The sequence below is a fragment of the Bombus terrestris genome, chromosome 15 (assembly GCF_910591885.1).
Source record: "Bombus terrestris chromosome 15, iyBomTerr1.2, whole genome shotgun sequence".
Lineage (NCBI taxonomy): Eukaryota > Metazoa > Arthropoda > Insecta > Hymenoptera > Apidae > Bombus > Bombus terrestris.
In genome coordinates, this window is record NC_063283.1 from 8,588,265 (window position 1) to 8,605,047 (window position 16,783).

The following is a 16,783-nucleotide window of genomic DNA, read 5'->3' on the forward strand; positions in this document are numbered from 1 at the left end:
TCGTTAGGCGTTCCCCTGGCAACTCTACTCAGATTACATACAACTACTTTGCCATGCGATAAAATTTTCTAGTTCAGCTTCTATCCTTTAACATTTCAACATTCTTTGTCTAAGTATTTTTTATTATTTTTCTATCTGAAATATCTGTGAATAATCTCATAGTTCGCAAGACAGTTTTGTGATTCGGTGGAATCGAAAGATTACCAGGAAAATTCAATCAGCTTCTTAAGGAATCATTTATAATGAATTTTTAATCATCATCGTCTAAAAGACGTTCGATTTGGAATTATTACATTTGGCTACGATTTAAAAAATAATGTGTTTGTATTCCAAAGGAGTCAAAACGGCTATAGTACATAGTACATGTATGATGAGCGATAAAAATGATATGGTTTTTCGAATGATCGATTGAAAGAGGAGTTGATATATATAAATTTTCGCTAGTGAAAGCTTAGCCACATGGATACCAATTACAGAGCAAATATCGGCAAGTGGTTGCCACTTCCAGGCGACGTTCTTGAGAAATGGTTTGTCAACTCGTCCATGGTTACAGAGAGCATAGACAATCTTGTTAAATCCATAGCCTTAATTATCCAGGACATCACAGATTCACAGATTTGTGAACTCGAGGTGCGAAACATGAGTTCTTATATGTTTTTCCATGGTAAAGTATTGGTAGTAGTTTAATTTCTCATTATGAACCGTTCGATTAATGAAATTAGTCTGCTTAATGCAATGTGCGCTTTGGTGTCGTGAATGAAAGATATTTCCACGGAAGCTGTTCGAATTAAATAAAGTGTTCTCTGCTTTTTTTGTTCTGTATCCAAAAAGGAAGAATTGAAATTTTTTCTATATTTATTTTCATACCGTTGAGAAAATTTCTATTACTTTATAGCAACCAATATTTTTGGTATAGATGAAGTTTCATAAAGATGGTTTCGTAGGATCTTTAAAATTTTTCGTAAATAAAGAATAATTTAGGTAAAAAGGTACTTCTATTCCTTCACGAATAGACTGCAAATGTTCATGCATTTATGGAAAATTTAAAGGTTCAAAAACGCACAGAATGCATATAATATGTAAAAATATATATAATATCCAATTTATGTTATAACATCTAGTAGATGAACCGAATTTTAGATTCGATTTGGATTCTCTATTTAGGTTTTATTTCTTTAGTCAATCAAAATTAATTTATAAAATTGCGTAAAGATCCGCAATATATTCACAAATAATTATGATGACTGTCGAATTATCTTTGTATTGAATTGAACGAATTTTTATTTGTATTTTACATACAGGCATATAAGAGAGTTGCAAACGATCTAGAAGAGATAACGAAAGGGTACAAATCAATCAGTACGACGAGCCTTAGTACACATCCGATTTACAAGTATAAGATGCGTCATTTCTTAATGATATTAAAACGAAAATTGAACGTACTCGTAAGGTTCACTCGCAATTTGATAAACGAAATCGTCGATTGTAAGAGTGACGAGCTGCTTAGGATTATTTTTAGGTAAATACCGTAGGGCCGTACGTTGAATTTTCATTCGATTAATAAAAACCTATTGGTTCTAGGTTGGTGAATATTTATAACGATATATTAGACATGGATATCGACGTTTCTGGTCCTTTAACAAACGTATTCTGTAATGATTGTCCTTATATACTGGAACCAATGAAGAAGATATCTGTTACTCGAATATTGCAGGTGAAAGTTTTTCTTAAAATTGTATTACATCACTACGAAAATTTCGTTCGTTCAATCTTTTTTTCTGAAATCTATAGTGTTTCAAATTTCCAACGAACGAAATCGTGAATTTCCTGGCACAAATTCGACAAAACGAATAAAATGATATTAGAAGTTAAGTCGATAGATTGTTCGATTGGTTTTCTAGATCAAAGTTCGAACAATAAATGATCCACGATTTGATTCCAGGTGCTGGCCAAAAATAGGGCGGAAGAATCTTGTCACGAACTCATTGACTGCCTTTTAGCAAATTACAAGCCCCGCGAGAAAACCGATCCCATTACGACAATATCTGGCGACGCCGACGTTTCCGAAAATTCGAGTATCGAGATTTATCGGTCAGAGCAGCCAGTATTAAATTATTATAAAAGACTATTTTATTTTTATATGATTTTATTTTTGTCGCGTATTTTACGAAAAATTGTTTCGCAGAGCACTTACGAGACACTTAACGCCGCCGATCGAAAGTTCCACGTCGAGAACGGAGTTGGAGGTATCAAATATTGAGAGCATTCAGACATTAGTCAATACTCAAAATGAACAGGTACTAAGGCTGTTAAACGTCGTGCAAGATGTTTCACCGAAATTATTTGGCACTGATGCGTTAAAAACTAGCAAAGGTAAACAAGAAAATCTTTTTCATTGTTTAACTCTTGCTTGTCGCAGGTGTGGCCATTTTTATCACGTGTATCGAATGAATTAGAACTTTATTTTACAGCAACAAAGCTTGGGTTTAAACAAAAAGAATTTTTACCTTTACGTGATAATGAAATTCACTTAAAAAATAGAATTGTTTATATAGTTTAATAGAATAGTATCAGAGAAATATAGTTTAGAAAGTAATTAATGACGAATATTTCGTCGAATTCTCCCTGACTGTATGTGTCAGAATTAATCGGACCTAGCCTCCTGTGCTTGCGGATTAAATTTCATTTTTAATTACTAATCCGTCTTGAAACATTATAAAATATTCACGGTCGTGAAAGGCGAGACAAGATTGAGAAGCAGTGCGATAAAGAAGGTGAAGAATTATTATCAAGAAGTTGCGTGGGGCGCTCTATCAGGTATTCTGGATCACATAGTTCTCTGGTGGTCTTCGGAGGCTCTGGCTACTCGTCATAATCATGGAGCACAGCAGCTTAAAGACTGGCTTAGTCAATTCATCCAGAAGAATCATGGTATAAAAGAAATATTAATATGAAACACACACTTAAAAGTTTCACGTAAAACAAACAATTATGTATATTTATTAAAATTTTAGTACCACAGTCGGTAAGACCAGCATTACAGAATCTTTGTGATGCACTTGGTTACCACGCCACGATTACAGAATGGGATCAGTTCTTTAGACTGGCTTATACATCAGCTTTTAAATGTCAGTCGAAAGCTTCCTTCACGGAGGTAAGTTCCCTTTTTATTAAAAAAAATACTCAAGTAAAGAATAAAATAATATTAATAAATTGCGTTTATACATAGTGTTTAGGTTTAGCGATCGGGTACTCTACAAATTAAAATGCTACATACCATGCCTTCCTAATCCCAACACATAGAATGATTCAAAAGGGTTTGTGTGAATTTCCAGGTGTCTGACACGGGCCAAATGTTCGTAGAATTGTTCCAACTGCTCGTTAGGTTGAGCAACGAATGCGAGGCAGGCGGTGAATGGGTGATAGGAGCACCATTGATAGAGTTACCACTATCGGAACAGATCGTCATCCTCCATCGATTAGATCATTCGGTACATACAGCGAGACTATGGATTGTACAGGAGGCGAAAATCATAGCTCATACGTGGGAACTGGACGTGTTCTTTCTTTTGGTAAAAGGTGACATAGTGAACTGTCTCGAAGAACTTTCATATTTAAAGGTAAAGCTTAGGCTCATTAAACAACTAGTTATTTTGTAATATTCTTCTTTAATGTATAATTTTCTTCATCGAAAGTTTTTACACTGTGTTAAATTATTTTCTGTGTTTCAGCTGGCTGATCATACGAGTACATTGTCAATGGATTCTGTGAGTGTTCAGGTATATGTTTGCGCGAAAATGAGAGCGAAAATCGTGTCTGAAGTAAATGTCAACATAGATTTACTCCAGGTAAGCGATGATTTGTAAGTGTTTGGCAGCTCTGCTGAGGTTTCTGCTTTTATATACTTCCTGTTGTTTTTCCACAGAAGTGTTCCGGAAAGTGTGTAGAAATTCTGGCAAAAATCTGCCGCGTGGTCAGCCTAGCGAATCTGCACATGTGTTTTCCACGTTCAAGTTACTGGAGGAAAGGGAGCGACGTTGCTCCAGTGACTGCTAGTCTTTACGTGGAGTCTTATTTCGGTAAGCAAATCCCTCTTACACGTACGCTTGATTCTCTAAAGCTGTCTATTCCGCAGAGAAAGTATTGCTTCCGGTGTTGGAAGTTATTGAAGACCCCGAGACGTCGAATATGATTTTGAAAATTATGTGCGAGGCATGGCTGGATTACATCTATCTGCACCGTGTTAAATTTAGGTAAATCGTCAGCTGGTCATGATCTTTATTTCCGGTAAAAAAAAGTGACAAGAAGAAGCGAAATAGAAACACGATACGATATAAATTAGATTTTACATTTTTAAAAATATCTTTTAGCGAATATGGTGCGTTACAATTGCTTACGGACTTCGCGTACGTATCGAAGTGGGTGACAAATTGTCCGATTATTTCTCAGAATGTACGAGATCATCTTTTGAAAAACGAAGTGCTGCGACGATGTGAAGGAGTGGGTCGATTGCTCCTTCGACATCCTGGCGAGGCTATTTCTATGCGTAAAAGACTCAGTACGAAATAGAATTATCATAAAATTAGGGCGACTTGAATTCGAAGTGGTAAGAAAAGATCTTTTACTCTATCTAATGTTTCAGCCAGAAGAACAAACGAGCGTGGATCGCCCGAATCCCCGGGATTGGAACGCATGCCAGCGGAAATGTACGTCCCCAACCAAGAACAATGGCTGGAGCTTCGCGCCTCGAAAAGATACAACTTTTGTTGCACCGAATGACCAAAACATTTCAACGTATTTATTATATGAAAATAATCATAAGATTTTAATATTTAGACCCAGGTTACTCGTTTCCAAACCAACTATACTATAATAATATAATAACTAATCAACTAAATCAACTTGCTATAATCTTTATTAAATCGATTTAAAGATAGATGTCTTATCAGCTTATTCTAGTCGTTGTGTTTGTCTTCGTTATTTTTTCGCGCTTGCTTTTTCATTTTTCATTTAAACTTGAATAGGAATATCGAGTATCTGGATGCAACTGCAATGTTACGGATGAATTACGTAACGCATATAGGCTAATTCCGCGCGCGTGTTGTTCCAACAAAACCGGAAGATCCCCGGTGTGAATTCAAGCGAGTTATGCGTCTGCGAAGCCCCTCAAGGGGAAGGAAACCTTTCGGCAAACCTTCGCGCGTCACGTATTACGTTACGCATCTTCATACGTTACGAAATAAAAAGGGACAATACGTTGTATAAGATTTAATTAGCTGGACGTCGATCATTGACCGCCTGCTGGAAATTAGTCGAGTCTTTGCTTTGGAATCTAACGCAACGCCTTTTTTAGGCCTACCGTGATGAAACGGTCTAGATTATCGTTGGTTCGTTGATTTTCGTATTTGATCGACGGAAGGACTCGGTTAATTACACCCTGTCACGTTTACGACGCGTCGAAGATTGTAATTAGCGGTGGATGCACGACGATCGATGCGCCAGTTCAGCCGCTTTCATAATTACTGCCTAGTTATGCGGAGAGGAGGTGGATAATCAACAGGGAGCCCGTTGCTCGGGTTGATCGTCGATTCGACACGTGACAGTAGGCCATCGGATTTCCCACGATTATCACTGATAAATCGATTTTTCCTCACCTATTGCGGAAATACTCGTGTTCATCGCGTTGCTTCGCTAATAATCGTTTCTGGAAATGTATCAATGCTCGTGAAAACGTGAGTATAGATAGCTTTGACGATATAAGCGGTTTTGAAATTGGTCGTGTATTTCTTTGATGTATTTCTAAGTTACATTTTTAATTATTATAATGTAGATTATAGCTATTTTAAGATTCAAAGGTGTCGATGATCTTTTTCGAAACGAAGTTTCGCTTCTCGACTTCGACCCATAGACATCGCAGGATAAAAATGCGACGAGGCGACTTGTATTTCATTCTAGTCCGTCGATCCTCGATTCTTATGTAACACGAATCGGTCAACTTGCGTAGCTAGTGCACTGTATGTATAATGTATAGTGCGCTAAGCATAGAACGCTCGCGGGATAATAGATATCTCGATATCTGGCCTGTGGCCTGTCAAGGCGTTCGAATTTGCTTGACTCACTGTGACGAGTAAATATGAGGATTTGCGGATGATAAGAATAATCCCGATTTAATTGCTTTTATTTTCGACCGTTGTCCTCGCTGGTATTGCGTTAATAGCCTATTTAGAAACTTTTATGCGTTCGTTTTCTTCTTTCAACATTATTCACGCGTTTACGATCCTAATTTGTAGGAATTCGAATTTTTCCGGTTCTTGGTGCGCGAGTAAGTTTAGGAGTGAGCTTTTGTGAGTTTCGAATATTCTAGAATTTGATTGATTGCATAAGGATGATTTCGTATAGTAGTGGATTTTGAAACGTTCAGGTGCTTGGAAATTTATATGATACTTCATCACTATATCGAGACCAGTATCGTTCGTATCACGTTTCACCATCGAGTTAGAGCCTATTTACTGCTATTCCACTTTTCATCCGTCAGTAGTTTTTGCAATTTTTTGGGCAAGAGTAAGCATCGATCCTGTCATGTGATTCTTGTAAATACAACTATAGAAATGGTAGTTAAGTTTGTTTCCCTTGCTGAATATCATCATAAATATTCTATTTTCGGTATATTTTACATATTTTTACATATTATATATTTTCCATATATTTTTCCATCTCTAAATTTCTCGAATCTTGATGTTGATACAAGATGGATCTTATTATAATCTCTGAATTCGATGATAATATATTAATAAATATCACAATCTTCCATTTTCATGATTAAAGAATTAAAGGTAAAGGTAATAATATTTTTCAACGTTTTCAAACAATGAGAAATAGTATTAATAACTTTCTGACGAAGGGATGCAGCGTAGAGAACGACAGGAAGCATCTTGCTGTGCGTTGATAGAAAGAGGATGCCCAAGAGAATTCCAGGAAGTTCCGATTTGCGTCGATTCCTCCGCGGTAAACCGAGTCGACTCGAACCGAACGGAGTCGAGCTGCGAAACTCGCCAGTTGTCCACGCCAGTTCACTTTTGTTCGCCATTGTGATCATTAACACACTACGAGTATTTTCCTCGAGATTTCTTTTTGTCGTTCGCCAGTGAGATATTGTCGTTTGGATCATGTACGCGGATAGAGGAGTTAATGAAAGAACGTCGCTCACGAGACCTCTGGATTCACCGGACTACGTGGAATTCGCGAGCCTGCTGAGGACCCGGAAGACTCGAATTAGACAGTTTCAGTGCTGCATCTGCGCCGCTTTAATGTAAGTCTTCCTATATTCTCCAGAATACAAGACCTCGCTTGTCTTATATTTCTTTATCTTTTTTTTCTTAAAAAGATGTGGGAAGATGTTGGAAATATTGAGAGATCGAAAGAAGTATGAGAAGGAATTCTCTGTTTTTTAATATTTTCTTATTTCTTTATCCTTTTCTTTAAAGAGATAGGAATGGTTGTTGAAAATATCTAAAAATTGAAGTACGGGGACAAGTTCTCTCTAGTCAAGGTATTTCTTAATATTCCCATATTTCTTTATTTCTTTCTTTAAAAAGATAAAGAAACCTATTAAAATTATAGAAAGGTTGGAGTATGAGTGTAAATTATCTTTATTCTTTTTATCGTTTAACATTCCTTTGTTAGTGTGACATAATTTTTATCATTTTCTTGGAAAGGAAACATGAACACTCCTTTATTTGTGTGATCTATTCTTATTCTTCGTATTTCTTTATTCATGTAATTTCAATAAAAATCGTTATAAACAATTTTTTATTTGTCAGAGTGTATCTTTTTATATTGGATTGGATTGAAATAGTTTACCAGTAGGGATGGTAAGCGTATTATTGCCTGTCGCTGGAATGTTCGATGCTTTACATGTATTATAAGATGCGATTTGCAACTGGACGATGCCAATCCAGCGTTCGAAAGCATTAAGAATTTACGTCTGTAATTAAGCGTGTTTATATAATTACAAGAGAAAGCTACCTTGAACGCGTGATACGATGCAACCAGTCGTTTAAACAAATAACATGCGGATGAAGCATACATAATCAATCACAATCAAATAAACAATAAAAAAACCTTCTACTTAAAAATATTCGTACAATTAATTAGAATTGCACAATTAAACCAATATTATTAATGAAACTGTACAAATCATGATTAAAAAATTACCAGTAATAATACATTTTCTTCTATAATAGCAACAAATTTAGAAATCAAATAAAACTTTACAAACAAATTCCACAAATTACCAATTAACTGATTACCTTTTTCGACGTAAAACTTTAAAATTATAAAAAGGAGCACTATAATTTACAACCAGTAGTTAGCCAATTTACTAATAGTATTAACTGGCAAATTATTGCGCAAGAGAATTCTATTCGATAATAAAACGAAGAGAACAACAATCAGGAATTCATCAATTTTTTATGATACCGCACGATACCGAGATAATTGAATTTTCTAAGTTAACCCTTTTGTCCGGGAAGGTTGAGACGACTTCTGAGCGCATTTTCGATTCGGAATCCACATAAAGGAACGCTGTACGAGTTCACTAGTACACCGACCATTACCATCGTCACTTCGTGTAGGGAAAAAAACCATTGTGCATCGAGTCCCCACCGTAAGGGGATACTTACGTAAAATCATCGCTCACCTCGAACTACCGGCTGACCGGCCGATCGTTTCAGTTCGGTCTTGGAACGCGTGCAATCAGGAATGCTTTCCTCGGAGAAAACCTCGTTGACCGACGACAAGCCAGCCAGGGTATACTACGTGCATGACGCGTTGCCATTTTATTCCCATCACAGGAGGCAACGGCTGCGGCTACGATGTTTCATGTACACGATCGCGGTGTGAGTCACATTTCCATCGTCTTTGCTTCTATCCTGTTGTCCTTGTTTGTGTTCTCGCGCTGCAGTTTGAATCTCGCGCACTTTGTAATTTTTATCAAATGAGTAGAAATAAAAAATAATATTTAGAATCATATAGAAAATAATATAGTTCGGTTTGGTTTAATGTAGTCTCACCTTTTATCTTTTGATCGAGATTCAAATTTTGATTATTCGTCGATTATATGTACGGTATTTTTGTCGTAGGAGAACGACGTCGTCCTGTTTCGTGCGATATTAATTTGACACCTTTCATCTTGCGTTTCTGTTATGTTTTTCGATTTCGGTCCATTTGACTATTCGTAGATTGTTAGTACTTTCGACGAATAACATTTGTAAAATGATTAGCTGCAGTCTATGTATCTGATTCGATTCTAACTTTTTAAAGAGTTTTCAGACTATATCGCAGTAAAGTGGATCCGTGCAACAACGAAACCGCGGTTTCTATGCTGCGGTTTCGTCTGGGTGTAACTCGAACACGTGAGACGGGTTTACGACAGGTTCATCATGGGGCAATTCTCTCTTGATCATTAGAAATCACCCACTTTGTTTCATTTTACAAGCTTTCAAATTTCAATATATTCACTTAAATACCCTCAGACAATAAGACAGTGGATTATACGTACAGAAACTTACGTTGTTTGGAGATTTTTCGTGACACCAATGAGCATTAAGAACAACAGCTTGTCCTTATCTCATTTGCAGAGTAAAACACCTTGCAATTCGTTTACGAGGTACAAACAGTCTTGCATGGAACTCGGCGTCTTGCGCATAGGCTGATTAGTGTTACGTGATGCTGGCCTTGATTACTTGCGTGATTGTACGGTGACAATACGGTTGGCCAGTTACAACTTTTCAAACAGCTTCTTCTAAGATATATTATTCCATCCTGGTGGTATTTAAATCGATGCTTTTTCGATAAATTCACTTTTACGATTCGTCTGATTTATGTATTGAACGCCATTCTTAAAACGAAAGTTTGCTTTGATAGTTTTTTGTTATTATACAATTTATCGAAAAATAACTATCTTAATTGTCGAGGAATTATCGAAGGATGACTATCTTAATTTCTATGCACTTTTGACAAATTAAACATTTTGTAGGCAAAGTGACGAAATTTTATCCTTCTTCTTTGAGGCGAATTTTTATTTTTATTGAAAAAAGTTAAAGGCAATTGGTTTAACGAATGACTGTATAATTCAATAAAGTAATTCATATCACAGAAGCTTTTTATATGTTTTAGAAGCTCTACAACGGTACAAAATTTACCTTTGAATGTAAACAATCCAGTTTGCCTATGAAGGATAAAAAAATATATCTAATTATTAAAATATAGCTCTTTAAGTTCTTGTTGTACTTTTATTTCAGAGCGATCTTCACTATGGCCCTCATAGTGACAGTAAGCTACTCCGTGAGCCACGATATGGTAGACGTCGGTCCAAACTTCACCACCTCTTCCTCCAAGTCTACCATGAATCTCACAGGCACTTTAAAATTGGGCCTTGCTCCTGGATCTGGGTCTTACACCCTCTTCAGCAACCCTTCCATCGTCCCACCTTCTAATTCTATCTTTGTGTCTGATAAAAACACAAAAGATACCGCTACGCCAAAATTAACAGACGATGAGATAAAGATAGGGCTGGAAGCAGGTCGCCAAGCAATAAATGAGCGACTTTTTGCAGACACCACTGCGTTAATGTCTCCACTATCCTCACCATCGCCTGAAATGAGGCATCGTTACGCAGTAAGCACTTGCACGAGCGTTGGAACACTGGCTTTAGCGGCTGTAGCAGAACTTGCAGCGACTAAAAGAATCGAAAGTTCAAGGACAATCGTTGGAGCATCCTCTGCTATTGGAAGCTTCTTCAACGCAGGCTGGCAGTTTCTGGATATTTGCAAGCAACTCACCACCCCAGAATGTCCATCTAGTAAATATAGAACCTTCGATGGAAGTTGTAACAGACCAATGCAATGGGGAGCCACCATGACACCATTCAGAAGAGTTCTAGCGCCTAACTATGCCGATGGTGTCGAAGCTCCTCGTAGAGCAGCTACAGGGGCCGAGTTACCCTCAGCAAGGGAAGTTAGTTTGAAGGTTCACAAGCCTTCACCAAGTAGCAATCCTCATTTCACAGTGATGTTAGCTGTTTATGGACAATTTTTGGATCATGATATCACCGCTACTGCGATTAGTCAGGGTATCAATGGTACTTCTATCTCTTGTTGTCCACCATCTGTTGGTCATCCTGAGTGTTTTCCTGTTCCTGTATCTTCTGGAGATCCTGTTTTCGATGTAGCTGGGAGAACGTGTATGGATTTCGTCAGATCTGCACCCGCACCCCAGTGCAAACTGGGTCCCAGGCAACAGTTGAATCAGGTGTGTACTTCCGTTGTTTCAAAATTTAATGCTTATCCGCATAAATCGACATTTTAATGCTATGAGCATTAATTCTTGACGTATAATGAGATTCCATTCGAAGGACGGTGTCGGTCGTGATATAGGGCGACGAGAAATTGCTATCGGGATGGATGAAAAATTCCCTTGGAACAATGCGCGATCGGCGCGTCGCGTTGTTAATTAACTCGATTATCATCGCATCGATGAGGCGAGTTTCGATCGTAATGACGTATTCGTTATCTCCGTAATAATGATATCGCACAATAGTGATCTAGACAATGGGAACAAAATTATACTGTTAAATATACTTGTTCGTTTCTCTTTGATTCCAAAAAGTCAAACCTTTCATATTTCAAAGTGAATATATATTATTGTGCACAGGCGACTGCGTTTATTGATGGCTCAGCGATCTACGGATCCGATCAGGATACAGCTCGTAAGTTGCGAGAATTTTCTGGCGGTCGATTGAGGATGCAGTTGACTCCGGACAATCGAACTCTCTTACCACCTAGCATGAATCCTAACGATGGCTGTAATCGTGAAACTGAGAAGTTGAGGGGCAGGTACTGCTTCGCAGCAGGCGACGCCAGGGCAAACGAAAACCTGCACTTGACGACGATGCATCTGCTCTGGGCGCGACAGCACAATAGAATCACCGAGCAGTTGACTAAGATCAACCCTTCTTGGAATGACGAAACGCTATACGAAGAGTCTCGACGTATAGTGGGTGCTCAACTGCAACATATTACCTATCAGGAATTCATACCTATCATCTTAGGAGAGCAAGAAACGAATCTACGTGATTTGAAGCCTCTCAAGTCCGGCTATAGACAGTGGACCGTAAATGACTCTAATACTGACCCAAGTATAGCTAATAGTTTTGCAGCAGCTGCCTTTAGATTTGCTCATACTTTATTACCTGGCTTAATGAAAATGACTGACGAGCAAGAAGGAACCTCTTCTTATGTAGAACTGCACAGAATGTTGTTCAATCCGTATAGTTTGTACGCAGAGGGTGGAGTGAAGAGATCAGTCACCTCAGCTACGAGAAATATGATTCAGATGACATCTACTCATGTCAGTTCTCAATTGACCAATCACTTGTTCGAAGATCCTATTGCTAATGTTACTGTTCCCTGTGGCTTGGATTTGGTATCGTTGAATATTCAGCGTGGGAGGGATCATGGGCTTCCTGGTTACACTAAATGGAGGGAATATTGTGGATTGGGGACATTAAAAAGTTTTTCTGATTTGGAAGGACACCTGGATCCGCAGGCCCTTCAGGAGATTTCCTCGTTGTATGAGTCGATTTATGATATTGATTTATATACTGGAGCTTTGGCTGAATTACCTAGGACTGGTGGTATCGTTGGTCCCACTTTTACGTGTCTGATCGCTGATCAATTTGTTAGGTTGCAGAAAGGGGATAGGTTTTGGTATGAAATTCCTGGACAACCGCATTCGTTCACAGAAGGTAAGATAATTGTTGAGTATACCTAAAATTTATATTCTGAGTACTAAGATGTCTGAGGAAATTCTTAATCTTTTTAGAATTGAATTATTTTTAAAAAGAAGAGATTTTTTTATCAATTACTAATTGATCAGAAGAGTTATTGAATAAAAAACAATGTACCTTAAGCTTGACTGGAATTTATAACTGAATTTTTTGTTATTTTCCATTTTTCAATAAAACTTTCCCAAACTCTTAGACAAGATTAGATAAGATTGTCACATCCAATTTCACAATGTATAATAAATTTATGTTGTATTGCAATATTTATTTATGCGTTTCCATTCTTCTTCCTTTTTCAGACCAGCTTACAGAATTACGTAAAACCTCATTGGCGAGGTTGATCTGTGACTGTTCCGACGGTGTAATACAAACTCAGGTGGAAGTGATGCGAGCAATAAGTGCAGAGAACCCCATGATGTCATGTGAAGACATCCCAGGGCCATCCTTCGAACCATGGAGAGAATACGACTCAACATCCCCCAAATTACAAGTTCCTTTCATGCCAGTCAATTGGACGCTATTAAAGAACAATATTAACGACACAATCAGAGATGTTGTGACCTATATCAACAATTCTAGGACTATGATGGACACTGACTGGTTAGCCTTCAAGAATTACATAAACGATACATTCTCTGATCTTCAAAACCAACTATCTAGTTTGCATCCCCTGGAGGTAGATGATCCTACGTCCATGGAAAAATTATCAATGGATTCTGATAGTTTTATTTTAAGAGTACCACGATCACCAAATATGTATCAAGATTGGATCAGATTTAAGAATAACCTGTTAATGTCATTGAATGATTCCATGCAGATGATGAGTGGCGGACCAGCTGCAGTGACCAAATGGATAGCTTTTAAACAGAATATTATCGATCAATTTGCTGATTTAAAGAACCGGATCTCGTCTCTGAAGGCAGATATTACTCCGAAATTAGAGACGAAGAAGAAAGAGCAAGAACAAGCTTTGATGAATAAGAATAAATTAATAGGGACTTCGAGTACCAAAAATGCTATGATTCCAGCAATTTTTGATTGGAAAAACTTTAAGGATAATATTATATCTTCTTTAGATGATAGTATTATGAATATAGGCGACGATATGCTCCCCCCTGGTGATCCAGCTTGGGCTACTCTAGGAGATGATATTAAAGACCGACTTTCTGCTTTTAGGGACAAGATCAATAGACGGAGATCTACTACAGTTCCTGCTGAATTAGCCATGGGGAAATCAGATACTAATGACGATTGGATGAATTATAAATCTGATATAATTAAGATTGTAAACTATGTTGAAAATAAGGTTAAAAAAGAAATGCCACCACCAGCTGATCCAGCATGGGCTACGTATAGGGATGAGATTATGAAAAGTTTCTCTGCTTTTAAGAGCACTCCAGCACCTATAGAACTCGCAACATTATCCACCATAAATAAAATTTCTCAACGTGAATATCTAGGAACTTCTTCAGCAGTTAAATTTAGTAATATGGAATTATCTAATTTGACTGATGATTGGTTACAATTCAGAGCTCAAGTCAACGATTCCTTAATTAAAGTGATTCAGGACATTCAGAGCAAGGAACCAACAGAGATTGATCCTATTGCTTGGGCTGTTTTCAAAGATTCCATTAAGTCTGATTTCGCAAAGTTAAAAGATGAAATTGGAAGTATGAAGGCTGAATGGATTACAGAAATAAGCAAATTACAACCAAATAAAAGTTCTTCGAATCTCCAAGTTAAGTTTAACAAACCTGAAGACTCGTCTAAGTCAGATTATATTAAATTTATTAAACCAGTCATTCCTCCTGATGAATGGGTCGACTTTAAGAAACAAATTAACGATACTGTGATGACTATTCTTAATACTGCGAATACAACAGATAGATTTAACTTTGATGATCTCCACGAAATGTTCAATGAATCTTTCGCCGATCTGAAGAACGAAATATCAGCTCTGAGGAGTTTGGTCAAGGATACTTATAATAGCAAAACTGCAGCTGATTGGATTAGCTTCCAAACGAAGTTGAATTTTACAGTCAAGGACCTAGTGGATAGTTTAAAGAAAGAAACTCAGCTAAAAACAGGGAATGTGACGAGGATTTTGCTCGAAGCTAAAGACAAGTTATCTGATCTTGAACCACCAGTGAATTCAGGCCTGACTCCGCCCACAAAATGGCTTCAATACGCTTTACGAATAAATAAAACAATTTCAGATGCTTTAGAAGGTATCGACAGCCAGAAACACGCAGCACTGATGATTAATGCCGCTAAACCAGAATCATCATCATCATTGGATAATCCTAAAAAACTTACGAATTGGTTGATTGTTCCTTGTCTTGCGAGTTCGCTCCATGTGTTCACTGTAGTATCAAGGTTTCAAATTCGCATGTAAAGAAATTACAACTTTTTTTTTATTATGCTTGTTGTATATATTCTATTATTTATGGAAATGAACTTTTATTACACACTAACAAAGAGATAAGTATAGGAGGAAGGAAACAAAAGGAAAGTGAGAGTGTCATTGGAACTGACGTACCTTTTCAATGATCGCGCTTGAAACATTAATCCTAATTAATTAACAACAACAACAATGATAATAATAATTAATATGAATCTACGTGGCGAGACTTAATAACAGGGCAGTGCCTCTTTTTACCCAGAAGTCCGATCCCCCTGGACCTGCGTTTAAATCGACCGCTACTACGAACGATGGTCTTCCTTGATCCCCGCTTCTTTGGGGGTAATAATAACAGGGACACGTGTAGAGTCCTGTGCAGAGAAATTGAAAGCAAGTATGTAATTACTTGAATTAATTAGAAAATGGTAATTTCAAACAAGAATTCTTTTTGTCAATGTGGCGAACAATTTTTTTCGAACAATTTTTATATCGTCGTTGTCGTTGTTACCTCTGGTTCTCTTTTTAAGCTCTTCCGCGGGTCGGAAGTGAATCACCGGCATGTTGCAAACAAGTTGCATAGGGGACGGTTCGACGAGGACACTGTTCCTCTTGTCCCAGCCAGCGCCTTCCAGAAAGATAGAGCGTATGTACACGCCGTCCTGTAATGGAATGTATACACGGTTAGAAGCATGCATACACGCCGCCACTTTCCTAGCAATATCACTACGATGAATTTTTTATCCTATCTATTTTTCCGCGGTAGGTTTCCTCCTTCATCGAAGGAACGCTCAAACGGCGACGGAAATTCAGAATAATTAGATTGATATCCCGCATGTTTGATGCATTTTGCTTATGTTCTTTTTGATTTTTAAAACTTCTTTTCAAAGTTTAGTTTCTTTTCAAAGAAGTCGATTGAAGTTAGGACGGATATAACAAGATGTATTTAATATGAAATTACCATTGGTGGTTCGATTATGGCCGACTCGTCTATGGTAAAAACATTGAATTCCCAGGACAGGGAATCGATAGAGACGTTCCAGAGCCTGGCGGATGTCTGCAATACAGCGGTAAGGAAGCCGGTTGGGAACGTGAATGCGGCCAGCCAGAACAGCAGCGGCGGATGAGTAGTTCGAGCCCATTCATTGAAGTGTTCCACCCTGCTGACTAAATCCCTTGTCCAAGCACCCAACAGTTTCAACGACGGATACGTTGTCAGCCAAATCGAAGGGACTCGACCTTCGTGTACACAGGTAAAGATTTCCTCAAGGTTTGATGACATCAACACCAAACCTTGGATTGCGAGTTGAAGATCTTTCAAGCTACTGCGAGTTTTTTGTAGCAGAACGTTGTAACGTTGTATTTCTTGAAGCAACACCACATCCAGTGGTGATTTCTTTGGACCTATTAATTTCTGAGCTGTTTCGTAATCGATGTCGTTTGGTATTCTCGATAGTATGTCCATGGTTAAATGAGTAACCTTAAGAAGTGAGAAGTTGATGTTGATTTTTATGTCTGTTAAATTTTTTATAGCAGAACAA

At 37.7% G+C, this 16,783-nt stretch overlaps 3 protein-coding genes and 1 long non-coding RNA gene across 8 annotated transcripts in view; 2 read left to right on the top strand and 2 right to left on the bottom strand.

The window, feature by feature from the left end:
* The first annotated feature begins 70 nt into the window (after positions 1-70).
* Positions 71-4,924, top strand: LOC100646881 (coiled-coil domain-containing protein 142). Of its 2 annotated transcripts, XM_003401299.3 has the most exons (13): positions 71-630; positions 1,302-1,519; positions 1,582-1,714; positions 1,943-2,091; positions 2,186-2,373; positions 2,740-2,931; positions 3,015-3,154; positions 3,336-3,620; positions 3,732-3,848; positions 3,926-4,079; positions 4,136-4,253; positions 4,371-4,558; positions 4,643-4,923. In XM_003401299.3, exons 1-13 carry the CDS (start codon positions 460-462, stop codon positions 4,777-4,779), a joined length of 2,190 nt encoding a protein of 729 aa, XP_003401347.2. In that variant the 5' UTR covers positions 71-459; the 3' UTR covers positions 4,780-4,923. The 2 variants fall into 2 exon arrangements, with proteins under 2 accessions (XP_003401347.2, XP_048268472.1); XM_048412515.1 differs by lacking the exon at positions 4,371-4,558 and having other exon boundaries at positions 4,643-4,924.
* A 387-nt stretch (positions 4,925-5,311) lies between these two features.
* Positions 5,312-15,464, top strand: LOC100646756. Of its 4 annotated transcripts, none has more exons than XM_012317131.3 (5): positions 5,312-5,732; positions 6,902-7,309; positions 10,302-11,310; positions 11,713-12,805; positions 13,144-15,464. In XM_012317131.3, the coding sequence occupies exons 2-5, from the start codon at positions 7,167-7,169 to the stop codon at positions 15,237-15,239; spliced, it is 4,341 nt and encodes a 1,446-aa protein (XP_012172521.2). In that variant the 5' UTR covers positions 5,312-5,732; positions 6,902-7,166; the 3' UTR covers positions 15,240-15,464. The 4 variants fall into 4 exon arrangements, with proteins under 4 accessions (XP_012172521.2, XP_003401346.2, XP_048268505.1 ...); XM_003401298.4 differs by having other exon boundaries at positions 6,910-7,309; XM_048412548.1 differs by lacking the exon at positions 5,312-5,732 and having other exon boundaries at positions 6,901-7,309.
* LOC125386398 lies at positions 8,835-10,042 on the bottom strand. Its single transcript, XR_007226504.1, has 3 exons — positions 9,570-10,042; positions 9,072-9,496; positions 8,835-8,977 (listed from the first exon to the last, which is right to left on the bottom strand). It is a non-coding gene; the product is annotated as an uncharacterized LOC125386398 (long non-coding RNA).
* The window catches only part of LOC100646011 (dynein axonemal heavy chain 2), a 40,129-nt gene continuing 38,807 nt past the window's right edge, over positions 15,462-16,783 (bottom strand). The window contains exons 61-63 of the mRNA XM_012317133.3: positions 16,204-16,722; positions 15,754-15,904; positions 15,462-15,616 (exon numbers count right to left, since the gene is read on the bottom strand). Coding sequence (XP_012172523.3) covers positions 15,462-15,616; positions 15,754-15,904; positions 16,204-16,722 — 825 coding nt within the window. The remainder of the gene's footprint in view (positions 15,617-15,753; positions 15,905-16,203; positions 16,723-16,783) is intronic.

Coding starts and splice junctions, on each gene's coding strand:
- LOC100646881 (XM_003401299.3), top strand. CDS start 460: ATGGATACCAATTACAGAGCAAATATCGGCAAGTGGTTGCCACTTCCA. Junction 1,520..1,581: donor CTGCTTAGGATTATTTTTAG/GTAAATACCGTA, acceptor TATTGGTTCTAG/GTTGGTGAATATTTATAACG. Junction 1,715..1,942: donor CTGTTACTCGAATATTGCAG/GTGAAAGTTTTT, acceptor ATTTGATTCCAG/GTGCTGGCCAAAAATAGGGC.
- LOC100646756 (XM_012317131.3), top strand. CDS start 7,167: ATGTACGCGGATAGAGGAGTTAATGAAAGAACGTCGCTCACGAGACCT. Junction 7,310..10,301: donor TGCATCTGCGCCGCTTTAAT/GTAAGTCTTCCT, acceptor CTTTTATTTCAG/AGCGATCTTCACTATGGCCC. Junction 11,311..11,712: donor CCAGGCAACAGTTGAATCAG/GTGTGTACTTCC, acceptor TATTGTGCACAG/GCGACTGCGTTTATTGATGG.